Source organism: Callithrix jacchus, chromosome 9, assembly GCF_049354715.1.
Source record: "Callithrix jacchus isolate 240 chromosome 9, calJac240_pri, whole genome shotgun sequence".
Taxonomy (NCBI): Eukaryota; Metazoa; Chordata; class Mammalia; order Primates; family Cebidae; genus Callithrix; species Callithrix jacchus.
Window position 1 is genome coordinate 115,079,565 of NC_133510.1, and position 17,271 is coordinate 115,096,835.

Here is a 17,271-nt window from a genome sequence, read left to right on the forward strand (position 1 = left end):
AGCCACCGTGCCTGACCCAAATTTTAATTTGTATGAAAAGAAGTTTGTGCTCTTTGGCATGGTGGTTATAAAGTATCTAAATTTTTGAAGTGATGTTACATTAAAGTTCTAAGTTTAATATTTCTTTTTTTTGGAATGAACATGTCATAGTAACATTTTTTATCTTTCTAATGTTTTTAGTGCTTTAGTGACAGTTTCCAATTTAGTATAAAGGTTTTGTCCCTCATTTACTGAGTCTGTTTACACCTTTTGGGTCATTGTCATTGGTGATTCCTCGTTTATTTGGTCCATTTAAAGCCTGTGCTAATGGCCAGACATGGTAGTTTATGCCTGTAATCCCAGCTCTTTGAGAAGCTGAGGTGGGCATATCACTTGAGGCTGGGAGTTTGAGACCAACGTGGCTAACGTGGTAAAACCTCTTCCCTGCTAAAAATACAAAAAAAAAAATTAGCCAGGTGTGGAGCATGTACCTGTGGTCCCAAGCTACTAAGGAAGAAGAAGCACAAGAATTGCTTGAACCTGGGAGGTGGAGGTTATAGTGAGCTGAGATTGCACCATGCACTCCAGGCTGGGCAACAGAACAATACTCTGTGTCAAATAATAATAATAACTCCAGTCTGGGCGACAGAGCAATACTCTGTCAAATAATAATAATAACAAAGCCTGTGCTAAATACAAATATGAAGGTTGAGAAACCTGTGTCTTTCTAAAGTGCAGTTTTTTCTTCCTCATTGCTAGGTACTTAAGACTGAATTGGAGTAGTAGGGGACATTGGTGGAGCTCTGACAAACATCTGAATTGCTGTGATTCTTGTTATTTGCTCCTGGACTTCTCTGGCTGGGTTTAGATAACTTAGTAATGGGTGCACTAAACAATATGATAGTTGGGATGGCTGAATAGGCTCCCTCTAAGATTTTATTTTCCTTTATAGAACATTGGGGCAGGAACAAAAGCAGAAGCTATCACTCTTAAATATTAAGTCCATAAAAAAACATGGCACTTTGGGAAGCCAAGGCTGGCAGATCATGAGGGCAGGAGATTGAGACCATCCTGGCCAACATGATGAAACCCCGTCTCCGTTAAAAATACGAAAATTAGCTGGGTGTGGTGGTGCGCGCCTGTAGTCCCAGCTATTTGAGATGCTGAGGCAGGAGAATCCCTTGAACCTGGGAGGCAGAGGTTGCAGTGAGTTGAGATTATGCCACTGCACTCCAGCCTGGCAACAGAACCAAATTGTCTAAAAAACAAACAAAAAAAACATGGCATGAGAATCTAGGGTTGGAAGAGATGATTAAAGTAGATACTTTTTGCTTTTCCTACCCTATACTAAAACATGCTTTTCCTAGATATGCATATTAACTGCCTCATTCCTCTCTTTTGTAGGAGACTGAGTGCCCTTTGCGGCTTGCTGTCTGCCAGCACTGTGATTTAGAACTTTCCATTCTCAAGTTGAAGGAACATGAAGATTATTGTGGTGCCCGGACAGAACTATGTGGCAACTGTGGTCGCAATGTCCTTGTGAAAGATCTGAAGACTCACCCCGAAGTTTGTGGGAGAGAGGGGGAGGAAAAGAGAAATGAGGTGGCCATACCTTCTAATGCGTATGATGAATCTTGGGGTCAGGATGGAATCTGGATTGCATCCCAACTCCTCAGACAAATTGAGGCTTTGGACCCACCCATGAGGCTGCCGGGAAGGCCCCTGAGAGCCTTTGAATCAGATGTTTTCCACAATAGAACTACCAACCAAAGGAACATTACATCCCAGGTTTCAATTCAGAATAATCTCTGTGAGTCATGATTGGGATTAGGGAACTGGAATTATCCCAGGGCAAATGGGAACAGGGCTGTGGGGCCAGATAGGTTTTGATTATAGAAACCTGCCTATAACTGGGTAACACTGGAAGAATACCTAACTTTACTATAAAATGGAAATAACCTCTCTTGGATTATAGTTAGGGCTCAAAATGGTGAGAATGATGACAGTGTTGTAAATAGCCAACACATATACAGATTGAGTATCCCTTATCCAAAATACTTGGGGCCAGAAGTGTTTTAGCTTCTGAAGTATTTGCATTGTACATACTGGTTGAGCATCTCAGATCTGAGAATCTGAAATCCAAAATGTTCCAGTGAACATTTTCTTGTTGTTGTTTTTGTTGTTTTGAGATGGAGTCTCACTATTGTTGCCCAGGCTGGAGTGCAGTGGTATGATCTCGGCTCACTGCAACCTCTGCAGTGAGCATTTTTGAGAGTCATATTGATGCCCAGAAAGTTTTGAATTTTGGATTTTTGGGTTGGTATATTCAACCTGTATCTTATTTCCCTCAGGCATTTACAAAGTGCTTTACATGTATTAACTCATTTAATTTCTCTCATTATTTGAAGGTAGGTAAATTTGAAGGTAGAACTGAGATTTAAATTCAGGTAATCTGACCTCGTGCTTTAAACCATTCCATAATGCAAAAAATAATTATAAAATGTTTAGCACAGCGCCTGTCTCATAATTATGGCTCAGTAATATTGTTTAACAATACAATTAGAACTTAGCAGCTAGTAGAAACCCCACATAGATAGAAAAAAAAAAAGAAAACAAAATAACAATACAATTAGAATAATAATGGAGCCTTTTCACATGGCAGACTTTAATGTTCAGAGCTAGGAGACCCAGAGGGTGAAGAGAGCTAGTTGAGCTTGGTCATTTTCGTTCTGTACGGACGTCTGTAAACCTTGACTGTTTGCTAGGCATTTCTAATGTATCTTGAATGCTGTTTTTTTTTTTTTTTTTTTTTTTTTTTCAGTTGAAGAACAAGAGAGGCAGGAAAGGAATAGAGGTAGACAGCCCCCCAAAGAGGGTGGTGAAGACAGTGCAAACTTGGACTTCATGTTGGCTCTAAGTCTGCAAAATGAAGGCCAAGCCTCCAGTATGGCAGAGCAGGACTTCTGGAGGGCTGTATGTGAGGCAGACCAGTCTCATGGCGGTCCCAGTTCTCTGAGTGACATAAAGGGTAGGCTTGCTTTTTCTGCACTAGCTTCTTTCTCTATAGTTTTTGTAAGTTTTAGGTTATACAATTAATATACAATTGAAAGATTTTAATGAGATAGAATTTGCTTTATTCTTTTTCTTTTCTCTTTTTTTTGGCGGGGGGGACAGTTTTGCTCTGTCGCCCAGGCTGGAGTGCAATGGCATGATGTTGGCTCACTGCAGCCTCTGCCTCCTAGGTTCAAGTGATTCTTGTGCCTTCGCCTCCTGATTACCTGGGATTACAGGCGAACACTTGAACTGAGGAGGTGGAGGTTGCAGTGAGCTGAGATTGGGCCACTGCATTCCAGCCTGGGTGACAGAGAGAGACCTTGTCTACAAAAAAAAAAAAAAGACTATAAAGAACATTATTGTATAAGTAGTGAACTTACATTAAATTTCCTGAGAATGACATTTGTATTGTTTACATAGGAGAAAGCAATGCCCTTGTTCTTCAGAGACACATGACGAAGTACTTAGGAGTAAAATGTTATGTATTCAGACTTATTCTTAATTAGTTCAGGGGAAAAACTACATAAAAGTAATGTGAGGAAATATTAAACTTTGTGAATATAGATGAGGAGTATATGGGTATTTGCTATACTATTTTGAAAAATTTTTTTTTTTTGGGAGATAGAGTTTCACTCTTGTTGCCCAGGCTGGAGTGCAATGGTGTGATCTCAGCTCACTGCAACCTCCACCTCCTGGGTTCAAACAATTCTCCTGCCTCAGCCTCGAGAGTAGATGGGATTATAGGCATGCACCACCAAGCCCAGCTAATTTTTTTGTATTTTTAGTAGAGATGGGATTTCACCATGTTGGCCAGGCTGGTCTCGAAATCCTGACCTCAGGTGACCCACCTCAGCCTCTCACAATGCTGAGATTACAGGTGTGAGCCACCTGAGCCCAGCCATTCTGGATAATTTCTCATCTGTCTTCTAGTTCACTGATTTTCTCCTTAGTAATTTCTAATCTGTTGTTTAATATGTCCATTAAGATTTTCACATTAGTGATTATATATTTTATTTTGAGTTCTGTTTGATCCTTTTCCTCATTGTACCTCCTAATTTTTTTTTTTTTTTTGAGACGGAGTTTCGCTGGTGTTACCCAGGCTGGAGTGCAATGGCACGATCTTGGCTCACCGCAACCTCCGCCTTCTGGGTTCAAGCAATTCTCCTGCCTCAGCCTCCCAAGTAGCTGGGACTACAGGTGCGCACCACCATGCCCAGCTAATGTTTTTGTATTTTTAGTAGAAACGGGGCTTCACCTTGACCTTGTGATCCACCCGCCTTGGCCTCCCAAAGTGCTGGGATTATAGGTGTGAGCCACCACACCCGGCCTGTACCTCCTAATTTTTAAAATAATCTTTTGTTCCATAGTTCTCCATTTGGTGCTTTTTTTTTTTTTTTGAGACAGGATCTCACTCTGTCACCAAGGCTGGAGTGCAGTGGTGTGATCTCAGCTCTCTGCAGCCTCCCTCCCCTGGGCTCAAGTGATCCTCTCACTTCAGCCGTCTGTGAAGCTGGGACCACAGGGATGTACTACTACCTATTTTTTTGTATTTGTAGTAGAGATGGTTCCTTACCATGTTGCTCAGGCAGGTCTTGAACTCCTGAGCTCAAGCAATCCGCCCCCGTCTCGGTTTCTCAAAGTACTAGGATTATAAGCATGAATCACCACACCCAGCATATTCCCTCTTTAACATGTCTTTAAACATGTGAAATATACTTGCTTTTCTTTTGTGTCCAAAAATAGCAAAACTGTTTCTATGCTGTGTTGTTTCTGCTTCTACCATTCATGGAGGCTTGCTCTGTGTGTGTGTGTGTGTGTGTGTGTGTGTGTGTGTACACACCAAGTTTTCTGGCATGTTCCTCTGAGAGAATTTATATATGCTTCTGGCAGGCATATAGGGATACTAACAATAGGGGTAACTTTTTTTTTTTTTTTTTTTGAGACAGAGTCTCACTCTGTCACTCAGGCTAGAGTGCAGTGGCCCGATCTTGGCTCACTGCAGCCTCTCTGCCTCTGGAATTCAAGTGATTCTCCTGCGTCAGCCTCCAGAGTAGCTGGGACTACAGGCATGCACCACCATGCCTGGCTAATTTTTGTATTTTTAGTGGAGACGGGGTTTCACCATGTCACTTAGGTTAGTCTCAAACTCTTGACCTTAGATAATCTACCCACCTTGGCTTCCCAAAGTGTTGGGATTACAGGCATGACCACCACACCTGGCTGGCTTGTACCTTTAAAAAGCATAAATGTTGCTGAGCATTGTGTCTCATGCCTGTAATCCCAATGCTTTGGGAGGCTGAGGTGGGAGGATCATTTGAGCCCAGAAGTTTAAGAACATCCTGGGCAACAGAGTCAGACTTCATCTGTACACAAAATAAACAAAAACTATCGGGGCATGGTGGCACATGCTTGTAGTCCCAGCTAGGGAGGCTGAGGTGGGAGGATCTCTTGAGCCTGGGAGATTGAGGCTGCAGTGAGCCAAGGTCATGTCACTGCACTCCAGTAAAAAAAAAAAAAAAAAGTCAGAAATGTGAATTTATGTAAAAATAGAAACATAAAAAACGTAAGCATGGATTGTGACCTCAAACTTATGTAAGGGCCAAGCTCTAGTTACTCTACTTGGTAGAGACTTTTCTGTTTTCTACCCAGACCTAAAATCTAGGTGAGCAGAAGGGTAAATTTCCCTATATCCTCCCATTGTTCACGCTCCCATTTATTTAGCAGTCTTACTGAGGATGTTGTATCTGGGAATCTCCAATTAAAAATATATCAGTTTGTTCACTTCATTTACTTTTAGTCAAAAATTTTTGGGTATTTTGGTACTGGGAGAAGAAGTCAGGATATTGTTTGCCAGTTTGCTCAATTTCTTTATTTGTAAAATGAGGATATTGTAGGATCTACTTCATAAGTTTTTTTCTGAGGATTGAAATCATGCATGGAAAACACTTAAGATTATTGTCTACGATTATTATTACACATTTAAATAGTTTCCTTAATTAGAGTAAACTATTATTTTACTGCTACTCAGGAAATTGGGGTCAAGTACATTTCTTATTTCATAATGGAAGTTTTTGCCTAGAGTTTGTCTCTTGGATGGGTTCCCTCTGCGAATATACAGCCCCACAAATTGCTATCTATAAGAAACACTAAAGAAAGCCAGACTTCTATATAAGACCCCATAAAGGGGATAAAAGGTTGAATTCAAGTTTGTTTTTGTTCATCTTGAGTCTCATTGTGTGGCCTAATACCTAGGTGCAGCTGACGAGACCATGTTGCCTTGTGAATTTTGTGAGGAGCTCTACCCAGAGGAACTGCTGATTGACCATCAGGTCTGTTATGGATTACTTGAGGACTTTTAGTAGGAATGTGTACAGGCCATAATTGATGTTACAGGCCACGTGAGGCCTTGAACAAATCATTTTAATACAGTACCTGTGGTAGGAATAGCAAATGTTCTTTACCATGTGGTGACTGGCATACAGGTATGAAAACTTGGTCTTGGCCAGGCATGGTGGCTCACGCTTGAGCACTTTGGGAGGCTGAGGTGGGCGGATCACATGGTCAAGAGATGGAGACCATTTTGGCCAACTTGGTGAAATCCCATCTCTACTAAAAATATGAAAATTAGCTGGGCATGGTGGCACTTGCCTGTAGTCTAAGCCACTCGAAAGGCTGAGGCAGGAGAATTGCTCAAACCTGGGATGTGGACATTGCAGTAAGCTGAGATTGTGCCACTGCACTCAAGCCTGGTGACAGAGTAAGACTGTTTCAAAAAAAAAAACCAAACTGAACAGGCAGTGGTTCACACCTGTAATCCCAGCACTTTGGGAGTCCAAGGCAGGTGGATCACGAGGTCAGAAGTTCGATACCAGCCTGGCTAAGGATGGTGAAACCCCATCTCTACTAAAAATGCAAAAATTAGCCAGGTGCCAGTAATCCCAGCTACTTGTGAGGCTGAGGCAGGAGAATCACTTGAATCCAGGAGGCAGAGGTTGCAGTGAGCCAGGATTGCACCACTGCACTCCAGCCTGGGTGACAGAGCGAGACTCCATCTTACTGCCACCTCTGCCTCTCATGTTCAAGCGATTCTCCTGTCTCAGCTTCCTGAGTAGCTGGGGACAGGTGCCTGCTACCACACCCGGCTAATTTTTGGTATTATGTCTGGCATTTCCACAACTACTAAGTAGTCCCTGTGCTCTGGATGGTGGAACGTACTTTCCCCCATAATGGAATAATATACTATTTGAATACATGGAGTTTTTGTTTTGGGAGTACCATAGAAAATCCATTAACAAAGATAATGAATATTTGTGCCTCTCTTTTACTGTATGGGTGTGGTAGGAAGAACCTTGAATCTTTTCAAATTAATTTTTAAAATGATCTCGTGAACACACTAAAAACCACAAAAATATTTAAAAATAAAGCCAACAGTTCTATGTGTATTCCCCTTTTTAGTTCCTCTTCCCAATATTAAGCATTGTCAAAATTTTATGACTTTTTCTAGAAAACATTTTAGGAATGTAGTTTTTTTTCCTTAGCCTCTGATGTTTATTTTTAACCTGTGTTTTTTGAATGACAGACAAGCTGTAACCCTTCACGTGCCTTACCCTCATTCACTACTGGCAGCTCTTCCCCCAGAGGGGTGGAGGAACCTGATGTCATTTTCCAGAACTTCTTGCAACAGGCTGCAAGTAACCAGTTAGACTCTTTGATGGGCCTGAGCAATTCACGCCCTGTGGAGGAGAGCATCATCATCCCATGTGAATTCTGTGGAGTACAGCTGGAAGAGGAGGTGCTGTTCCATCACCAGGTAAGGGTCTCTGGAGTCCCTGTTCATGTGGCTGTGTGTGTGAACCTGGGCTTCCAGAGCCCAGAACACTTCCTTAGCCCTTAAGTTGCATTCCATCCTGATAAGTAATGCACACACTTGGCTTCTGGCCATGCCGTCTTTGTGAGCTGTCTGTAGTAACCAATACCGCAGGCTTTCCAACTTTCCCTCCCTTTGGGCCACTGAAGCCATCTTATTTTACTGGTTGAGGACCAAAGAGCCAGGACTCTATTAGTAAACAGGTATGGAAGGAAGCCTTGTCAGAGGGTTTAGATGAGAGTCTCCCTGCTTTTCACCAGGTGAGTTTTTCCCATTGTGGTGGCATTTGAGACTTGCGTTTTAAGAGACCTGAGCGTCTACTTCTGGTTTTGTCCTGTGGATGACTCTCACTGGGGCCATCTGTAAGTGAGGGAGTTGGACTAGACAATCTGAAGTCATTTTTCAGCATACAGTATAGGATTCCAATCTGTTAGTGGAAGATATGTTTTCTGCCCAATGTATATTTTCTGGGGAGTGGCAATCAACACCGCAGGTACCATTTCTGTAGTTGATGCCATGCAGCTATTACTAGAACAATGTACATTTCATTTCTGTAATAAAGACTTCTGCTTTTCAGAGGCCGGGTGCTGTGGCTTACACCTGCAATCCCAGCGCTTTGGGAGGCTGAATGGGCAGATCACTTGAGGTCAAAAGTTTGAGGCCAGGTGTGGTGGCTCACACCTATAATCCCAACCCTTTGGGGGGCCAAGGTGGACAGATCACCTGAGGTCAGGAGCCTGATCAATATGGAGAAACCCTGTCTCTATTAAAAGTACAAAAAATTAGCTGGGTATGGTGGTGCCTACCTGTAATCCCAGGTATTCAGGACACTGAGGCAGGAGAATTGCTTGAACCCAGGAGGCGGAGGTTGCAGTGAGCCGAGATCGCGCCACTGCACTCTGGCTTGGGCAACAAGAGGGAAACTGTCTTGGAAAAAAAAAAAACAAAAAACAACCAGGCATGGTGGCTCATGCCTGTTATCCCAGCACTTTGGGAGGCTGAGGTGGGTGGATCACACCTAACATGAGGTTAGGAGTTCGATACCAGCCTGACCAACATGGTGAAACCCCATCTCTACTAAAAATACACAAATTAGTCAGGTGTGGTGGCACACTTGAACCCAGCAGGTAGAGGTTGCAGTGAGCCCAGATCATGCTACTGCATTCTAGCCTGGGCGACAGAGCCAGACTCTGTCTTAAAAAAAACCAAAAAGTTTGAGACCAGCCTGGCCACTATTTTTAACGAAATCCCGTCTCTACTAAAAATACAAAAAATAGCCAGATGTGATGGCACGTGCCTGTAATCCCAACTCTCAGGAGGCTGAGGCATGAGAATCACTTTAACCTGGGAGGCAGAGGTTGCAGTGAGCCCAGATCATGCCATTTTACTCTAGCCTGGGTGACAGAGCAAGATTCCATCTCCTCTAAAAAAAAAAAGACTCCTGTTTTGGGATCAAACAGTAGTAAGTGACTGTTTACCCTCTAGGGCAGACTGAAATAAGCAACCACACAAATACATACTCTGATCAGAGTATAGAAATGCTTGCTTTTTGGCTGCTCTGAATAGTCAGTTATCTCGATTGTTCACAGTCAGTTACAGATTGAATTCCTTGTTCTACTCTTTCCCCCCTTCTCACTATTGAACTTGACTAGTCTTAAAAAAAAAAAAAAAAAAAAAAAACACAGAAAAAAAAAGAAAGAAATGTTTTTCTGGGCTCCAAGTCCAGCTCTTCCTGCATCGCTGCATAAATGAGAAAGTGCTTCTGTCAGTGCCTCAGGTGCTGACGGGATTGAATGCTCTATTCCACATGCGTGCTTTCTCAAAGTTCCCAGAACTTTTAGAGGTTGTCAAAGTCCCCCTCCAGATGAGGAACACCCTGCGCTCTCTTTTCTGGGAATGACTATTCAGAGGTACTAATTCTGGGTTTTCTTGTTTAGGACCAGTGTGACCAACGCCCAACCACAGCAACCAACCACGTGACAGAGGGGATTCCTAGACTGGATTCCCAGCCTCAAGAGACCTCACCAGAGCTGCCCAGGAGACGTGTCAGACACCAGGGTATTTATTAGCCAGCACTGAGCCAAGGTCGCAGGTCCACTGCTGGCTCCAGCCTGCTTACCATTTCTCACTCACTGCTCTAACATGGGGATTACCTGCATCTTGAGTTTCCAAATACACTAAGGTCTCATGGGGGACTCCTCTGCAGGTAGTTGTGGTCCCACGTTAGACTGAGCTCTCTCAAGTGAGTGGTTTTTAGGGTAGTGGCTTTGTGGACATCCATGAGATACACGTAGTAGTTCGTGCTTGCAATAAGCTTCTGGTTTCCTGTCTGTGTACTTAGTGGATTATTTGTAGATGATTTGCAGATCTTAAGGTAGCTACCCCGGGTTCCCATTTGAAGTTGAAATACACTTAGGGTACTCAAACCTATTATTTATTTTTAATTTTTTTAGAGACAGAGCCTTGCTCTGTCACCCAGGCTGGAGTGCAGTGGCATAATCATAGCTTACTGCAGCCTCAGACTTCTGAGTTCAAGGGATCCTCCCGCCTCAGCCTCCCAAGTAGCTCGGACTATAGGCACACTCTACTACACTGGCTAATTTTTTTGTTTTTGTAGAGATAGGGTCTTGCTGTAATGCCCAGGGTGATTCTGAACTCTTAGTCTCAAGCCGTTCTCCTGCCTTGGATTCTCAAAGCACTGGGTTACAGGCGTGGGCCATTATGACCGGTCTCAAACTTACTTCTTTTTCTTTTTCTTTTTTTTTAAGACAGGGTCTCTTTGTCTTCCAGGCTGGAGTCCAGTGGCGTGATCACAGCTCACCACCACAGTCTCAACCTCCTGAGCTCAAGTGATTCTCCCACCCTTAGTTTCCTGGGTAGCTGGGACGATAGGCTGGGGACCCACCACCCCACCTAGCTAATTTTTATTTAAAAAACATTTTTTTTTTTTGAGACAGAGTCTCGCTCTGCTTCCCAGGCTGGAGTGCAATGGCGTGACCCTCCGCACCCTCCGCCTCTTGGGTTCAAGTTATTCTTCTGTCTCAGCTTCCTGAGTAGCTGGGACCACAGGTGCCCACCACCATGCCCAGCTAATGTTTTGTATACTTAGTAGAGACAGGGTTTCACCATGTTGGCCAGGCTGATCTCAAACTCCTGACCTCAAGTGATCCACCCACCTCAGCCTCCCAAAATGCAGGGATTACAGCGTGAGCCACTGTGCCTGGCCTTAAACATTTTTTGTAGGGTTTCACCACATTGCCCAGCCTGATCTTGAACTCCTGGGCTCAAGTGTTCCTCCCAGTTCAGCCTCCCAAAGTGTTGGAATTACAGGTGTGAGCCATCACACCCAGCCTCAAACTTATTACTTAAGAGCCTCAAGTCTAGGCAAGTAAATTGTTTTTACAACCTCACCACTACAAAGCCAATTAGAAATTTGGCCTGGCACGGTGGCTTATGCCTGTAATCCAGCACTTTGGGAGGCTGAAGTGAGCAGATCTCAAGGTCAGGAGATTGAGACCATCCTGGCCAACACGGTGAAACCCTGTCTCTTACTAAAAACACTAACTGGATGTGGTGGCTCGAGCCTGTAGTCCCAGCTACTTGGGAGGCTAAGGCAGGAGAAGTTCTTGAAACCAGGAGGCGGAGGTTGCAGTCAGTGAACCAAGATCACACCACTGCACTCCAGCCTGGGCAACAGTGTGAGACTCCGTGTCAAAAAAAAAAAAAAAAAAAATTATTTTTCGGCTGGGCGTGGTGGCTCATGCCTGTGATCCCAGCACTTTGGGCAGGAGAATCGCTTGAATCCGGGAGGCAGAGGCTGCAGTGAGCTGAGATTGCACCATTGTACTCCAGCCTGGGCAACAGAGCAAGACTCTGTCTCAAAAAAAAAAAAAAAAAAAAAGATTTTTTAAGGTTTGCTTGTACGCCGCTATTGTTGGATAGTTAGGAGGCTGTCTTTGAGGACTCAGATAAGATGTGCAGAGTAGATAAATATCCCCAACTCTGCCCAGGATAAGATGTGGATTCCAGTAGCCTTTTGGGTAAGCAGTTGCCTTCTTTTTTTTTTTGGTCTTGCCGAGGTTGTAGTGCAGTGGCGTGATCTTGGCTCACTGCAGCCTTTGCCTCCCCGGTTTAAGTGATTCTCCAGGTCTCAGCCTCCTGATTACCTGAGACTACAGGCATGTGCCACCACACCTGGCTAATTTTGTTTTTTTTTTTTCGAAACGGAGTTTTGCGCTTGTTACCCAGGCTGGAGTGCAATAGCGCTATCTCGGCTCACTGCAACCTCCGCCTCCTGGGTTCTGGCAATTCTCCTGCCTCAGCCTCCTGAGTAGCTGGGATTACAAGCACGCACCACCATGCCCAGCTAATTTTTTGTATTGTTAGTAGAGACGGGGTTTCACCATGTTGACCAGGATGGTCTCAATCTCTTGACCACCCGCTTCGGCCTCCCAAAGTGCTGGGATTACAGGCATGAGCCACTGCGCCCGGCGTATTTTTTTTTTTATAGTAGAGATGGGGTTTCACCATGTTGGCCAGGCCGGTCTCAAACTCCTGACCTCAGGTGATCCTCGTGCCTCGGCCTTCCAAAGTGCTGGGATTCCAGGCATGAGCCACCACGCCCAGCTGTGCAGTCTTCTATCCAGAATCTTTTTGTTCCTGCCCTAAACCTGGCACTATAGTCAGAGCAGGCTTTTCCCTAAAACTATTGCCGTTTTCTCTTCTCAGGAGACCTGTCTTCTGGTTACCTGGATGATATTAAGCAGGAAACAGCTAATGGGCCCACCTCTTGTCTGCCTCCCAGCCGACCCATTAACAATATGACAGCTACCTATAACCGGCTGTCGAGATCAACATCAGGCCCCAGACCTGGGTGCCAGCCCAGCCCTCCTCGTGTGCTGAAGCTCAACAACTCAGACAGCCAGGACATCCGGGGACGGAATAGAAACAGCCAGAATGGGGCCATTGCCCCTGGGCATGTTTCAGTGATTTGCCCTCCTCCAAATCTCTACCCAGAAAACGTTCCCTCTTTCCCCCGTGCGCCTGCAGGGAGATACGGAGCTAGGTAAGAATCAGTAGCCCAAGAATGGGGCTTGGGAGTAGCTGAAGTGAATATGGGCAAAGGTCTGGTTACCCTGGCTGGGCCTGGGGTAAGACTGAGGTCATTGCATGGTAAGGGGAGGAATGTGGATTTTTTCTGTGTTGTCACCTGACTCCAAAATTTATTTTGTGGTCCATGGGGTCTTGGGGGTTTGTTTTGTCTTCTAGCATAGGGCTGCTTCCTGTTACGTCTGAATTTTCTGACCTTTGCTCAGTGGCACTTCAGGAGCTCATTTTCAATTGTTTTCTTTCAGTGGTAGGAGTGAAGGTGGCAGGAATTCCCGGGTCACCCCTGTAGCTGCCAACTACCGCAGCAGAACTACAAAGGTAACATGGGCTCCGGCCTATGATGCTCAGGGGGGACTCAGTCATGGTGGGGCTGGTGTGGCTCCTGAAGTTGTAGAAGTTGCTGGGACCAGGCTGGTTGTGGCTGAAGGACTGTTCCTTTGGCATTTGAGGAGGATGTTTCTAAGGAAGTGGGACATTTTCAGGGATCCAGGGGAGGAGTACTGTTCTTTCACTTTTTTTTTTTTTTTTTTTGGAGATGGAGTTTTGCTCGTGTCCTCCAGGCTGCAGTGCAATGGCACAATCTTGGCTCACTGCAACCTCCACCTCCCAGCTTCAAGTGATTCTCCTGCCTCAGCCTGGGATTACAAGTGTGTGCCAGCTTTTTTTTTCTTTTTTTTTTTTTTTTTGGTATTTGTAATAGAGACAGGGTTTCACCATGTTTGCCAGGATGGTCTTCAACTCCTGACCTTAGGTGATCCACCAGCCTTAGCCTCCCAAAAGTGCTAAGATTATAGGCATGAGCCACCATGCCCAGCTTGTTCTTTAACTTTTTACGTAAAGCTTCGTTTGTGTTTTGTTGTTCAGGCAAAGCCCTCCAAGCAACAGGGAGCTGGGGATGTGGAGGAGGAAGAAGAGGAGTAATGGTGTCTCCAGAGACTTTACATCGGTTCCTGTCTTCTGTGCATAGCAGCACTTGCCGCCGTGCAGGCCCACCTCTCTGGCTCTTTGGGTGGGAGAGATTTTCCAGATTTTAGTTTTTTTCTAGGTTATGGCCATTTTGTGTCTTTTGAGGTTGTGCTGTGGGAGTATGGGTTTGAGGGAAGGGAGCAGGGTGGTGGTTGAGGAACACTTCAGCCTTAGCTGCCACCTTTTGGCAGTAGTGAAATACAAACTGCAGCCTCTTGGCTGCCAGGGACCCCTTTTGACTTACTGTTGCCACTGCCCCTTGGTGCTGTGCAGTCCCAGTGGAAGGAGGGGAAGATTTTGGAAACCTGGTACTCACCAGTGAAGTGATTATCTGCCCTGTTGGGGCCTAAATTTGGGGGCTTTTGGGCAACCTCTCCCTGTACTGCCTCTGTCCACACTTGATTGGGCCCCAGGTGTGTGTGAGGTGCTCTGGTAAGGTGCTCAGGCCACTTGCAATGTCTGTCAGTAACGAGGCTTTTGAAGATGCATTGACCTGGAGGTGAGTGAACTGGGGGCTGTGTTTTAAGCTGCTTCCTTGACATTTGGCAACACTGCCTTCTGTTCCTGGGGTAGGGGGGGCATGGATTTTTGTCCTCACTCAGTCCTCATGGGGAGGTCTGAGGGCTCCCTGTTCCCACAGGGGCTATGCTGGGCTCTGCCCCAGCCCCACGCTTGCTCTGAAAACCAAGTCTCAGAGCCCCTTCCCCTTGTTTTTATTTTACTATCATAATAATTATTATTAACTTCCTTGTAATAGAAATAAAGTTTGTACTTGGAGTTGAGCTCAGTCTTGTTCTCCTGTATGCTTTAGAGACTGCAGGGGGGCCAGGGTGGGCTGGAGTCTGCCCTGGGGTTGGGGGAGGTTAGCAGGGCTGGGCTTTCTCCGAGACTCTAGTAACCGTAACAGCTCCACCGTGAGCCCCTTCTTGGAGTATATAGGCATTAAAGGTGTAGTGTTTTAAATTGGACTTCTGAGGAAACTGACAGGCTTGCTGCAGCTCCAGTGATGATTGGGGGCTAGAGTGGGTGCCTCTGAATAGAGAAAAGCAGATTCTTCTTTAAAAGCCTCCATCCTGAGAGGAGTTGAGCCCTAGCAGGATTAGCTGTTACCCCTCAGCGTCTCAGTCTGCATAAGACCATGGAGCACTATAGGTCATTTTGAGCTCCTTTGTAGTTTTTCCAGCAAAGGAGCTGTTGGGGAGGGAAAGGTGGGAAGAACTGCTCCACTTCATAGATGGAACACTAGAGACAGGAACGATACGGCCAGTTCTTTGCAGAGGCAGGACTCTGAAAAAAATTATCCTGAGAGCAGATTGCGTGTATGCATGCACAGCCACACACACACGATACACAGTAGGGTTAGATCTTGTAGTGTGTGTCACTTACACCTCAGTAAAACAAAATCACATTAGCTAGACTTTCATGTATGTGTCAGGTGAAAGAAACTGGAGGCACTCAGACTTGCATGGCTTCTGGTGTCATTGAAATCCCTCTGGGACTTCAGAAAGTTGGGAGGAAGGACCCAGGACAGCACTAAGTCCTCTTCCTGGTTGGGCCAACAGTCATGTTGCCCTTAACTGTCTTTTGGGGTGTGGGGATAGACCTGCCAGAAAGTAAAACTCTCCCCACCTGCCTTTGGTTGGATTAGATGTTGAGTGAAATAGCAGTGGGTTGGTTGGTTTCACACTTTTTTTTTAGACAAAAGTGTCTCTGTCGCCCTGGCTGGAGTACAGTGGTGTGACCTCAGCTAGCTGCAACCTCCACCTTGAGTTCAAGTGATTGATTCTCCTGCCTCAGCCTCCTGAGTAGCTGGAATTACAGGTGCACACCACCACAGTGGGCTAATTTTTGTATTTTACTAGAGATGATTTCACAGTGTTGGTCAGGCTGGTCTCAAACTCCTGACCTGAAGTGATCCTCCTACTTTGGCTTCCCAAAGTGCTGGGATTACACACATGAGCTACTGCATCTGGCCTGTTTGAACTTTTTATTTGGTATTCTCTTTTAAGGAAGAGCTGTCTGATTTCTGCTAATCTATCTTAGCTAAAATTAGAAGTCTCCTGAAAGCCTCACTTTTACTTTCTAGTTTTTATAGTCCAGTGAATGCCATTCTTTCTGACTTGGCATATAATCGGTCTCCCTTGAAGCTTTTTAGGATCTCATCTATCCCTAGTATTTTGAATTTTCTCTATATTGTATGTTGGTGTGGATTATTTTTCCATTCAGAGTGACACTTAGCACTTTCATTCTGGGAATGAAATGCTTCTTTATGTTAAGTCTTCTTTATGTTTTTCATAATTTTCTCCTGTTATTATGTTGGCAATTTCTTTGCTGTTTATTCTCTTCTTTGCAGATTTCCAATTACTGTTGGATGTTGGCCCTCTTAGACTGATCATTTTACTCTGTCTTTTTTACTTTATGGGAGATTTCCTCAGCTTTATCCTTTCATCCTTATATTAAGCTTATTTCTGATAATAAATTTTCTTTTTTTTTTCTGAGACAGTCTCACTTATTTGCCCACAGTACAGTGGCAAGATCTCAGCTCACTGCAATCTCTGCCTCCCAGATTCAAGCAGTTCTCCCACCTCCGCCTCCCAATTAGCTGGGATTACAGGCATCTGCCACCAAGCCTGACTAATTTTTGTGTTTTTAGTAGAGACAGGATTTCACCATGTTGGCCAGGCTGGCTTGAACTCCTGACCTCAGGTGATCCACCCACCTCAGCCTCCCAAAGTGCTGGGATTACAGGTGTTAGCCACTATTCCTGGCCTCTGGTAGTAATTTTCAAAACTTCTATCTTTTATCCTCTCACAGTCTCCCCCCGCCCCCGCGCCCATTTAATGGATACTTTTTCAGCATAATTGTTTTTTTGTGTCTCCTATGCTTTGTGTTGTCCATTTCCTAGGAGTTATGTTCACTTCGGTATTTTATGTTGTAGACTTTTCCTTCTGATACTTCTTGGCTGGCTATGTATGTTAAGAGTAGGGCATTTTCACTGGCAATCCCTAGATGTCAATCTCTGTAGGTCTTTTCTCTGTGTTAGTTCAGAGAGAGGTCTTACGGTCTACAGTCTAAACCTGGAGTGGCACTGGGAAAGGAGCTGGGATGTTCAATAGACAGATTTTATTTTGCTCCCATGTTTGGTCTGGTCATCCCCTCTCCAACTGCCAGGGGGCTGGAGTTGTGAGTTTCTGAGGTTGTTTCTCCAGAAATATATAACTTCTGGTCTTGTTAATTCTAACTGCTTTTAGGCTGGGCACGGTGGCTCACGCCTATAATCCCAGCACTTTGGGAGG

At 44.8% G+C, this 17,271-nt stretch overlaps 1 protein-coding gene across 8 annotated transcripts in view; it reads left to right on the plus strand.

The window, feature by feature from the left end:
- The window catches only part of TRAFD1 (TRAF-type zinc finger domain containing 1), a 34,087-nt gene extending 19,330 nt beyond the window's left edge, over positions 1-14,757 (plus strand). For 3 of the 8 annotated variants that reach the window (XM_054238911.2, XM_054238910.2, XM_054238909.2), the window contains exons 5-13: positions 1,384-1,789; positions 2,801-3,007; positions 4,108-4,230; positions 6,286-6,362; positions 7,613-7,843; positions 9,838-9,958; positions 12,629-12,965; positions 13,255-13,327; positions 13,874-14,757. In XM_054238911.2, coding sequence (XP_054094886.1) covers positions 1,384-1,789; positions 2,801-3,007; positions 4,108-4,230; positions 6,286-6,362; positions 7,613-7,843; positions 9,838-9,958; positions 12,629-12,965; positions 13,255-13,327; positions 13,874-13,930 — 1,632 coding nt within the window. In that variant the 3' untranslated portion in view covers positions 13,931-14,757. The remainder of the gene's footprint in view (positions 1-1,383; positions 1,790-2,800; positions 3,008-4,107; positions 4,231-6,285; positions 6,363-7,612; positions 7,844-9,837; positions 9,959-12,628; positions 12,966-13,254; positions 13,328-13,873) is intronic. The other 5 variants (XM_078337357.1, XM_078337359.1, XM_002753023.7 and 2 more) reach the window with 2 other exon arrangements.
- The last annotated feature ends 2,514 nt before the right edge of the window (positions 14,758-17,271 follow it).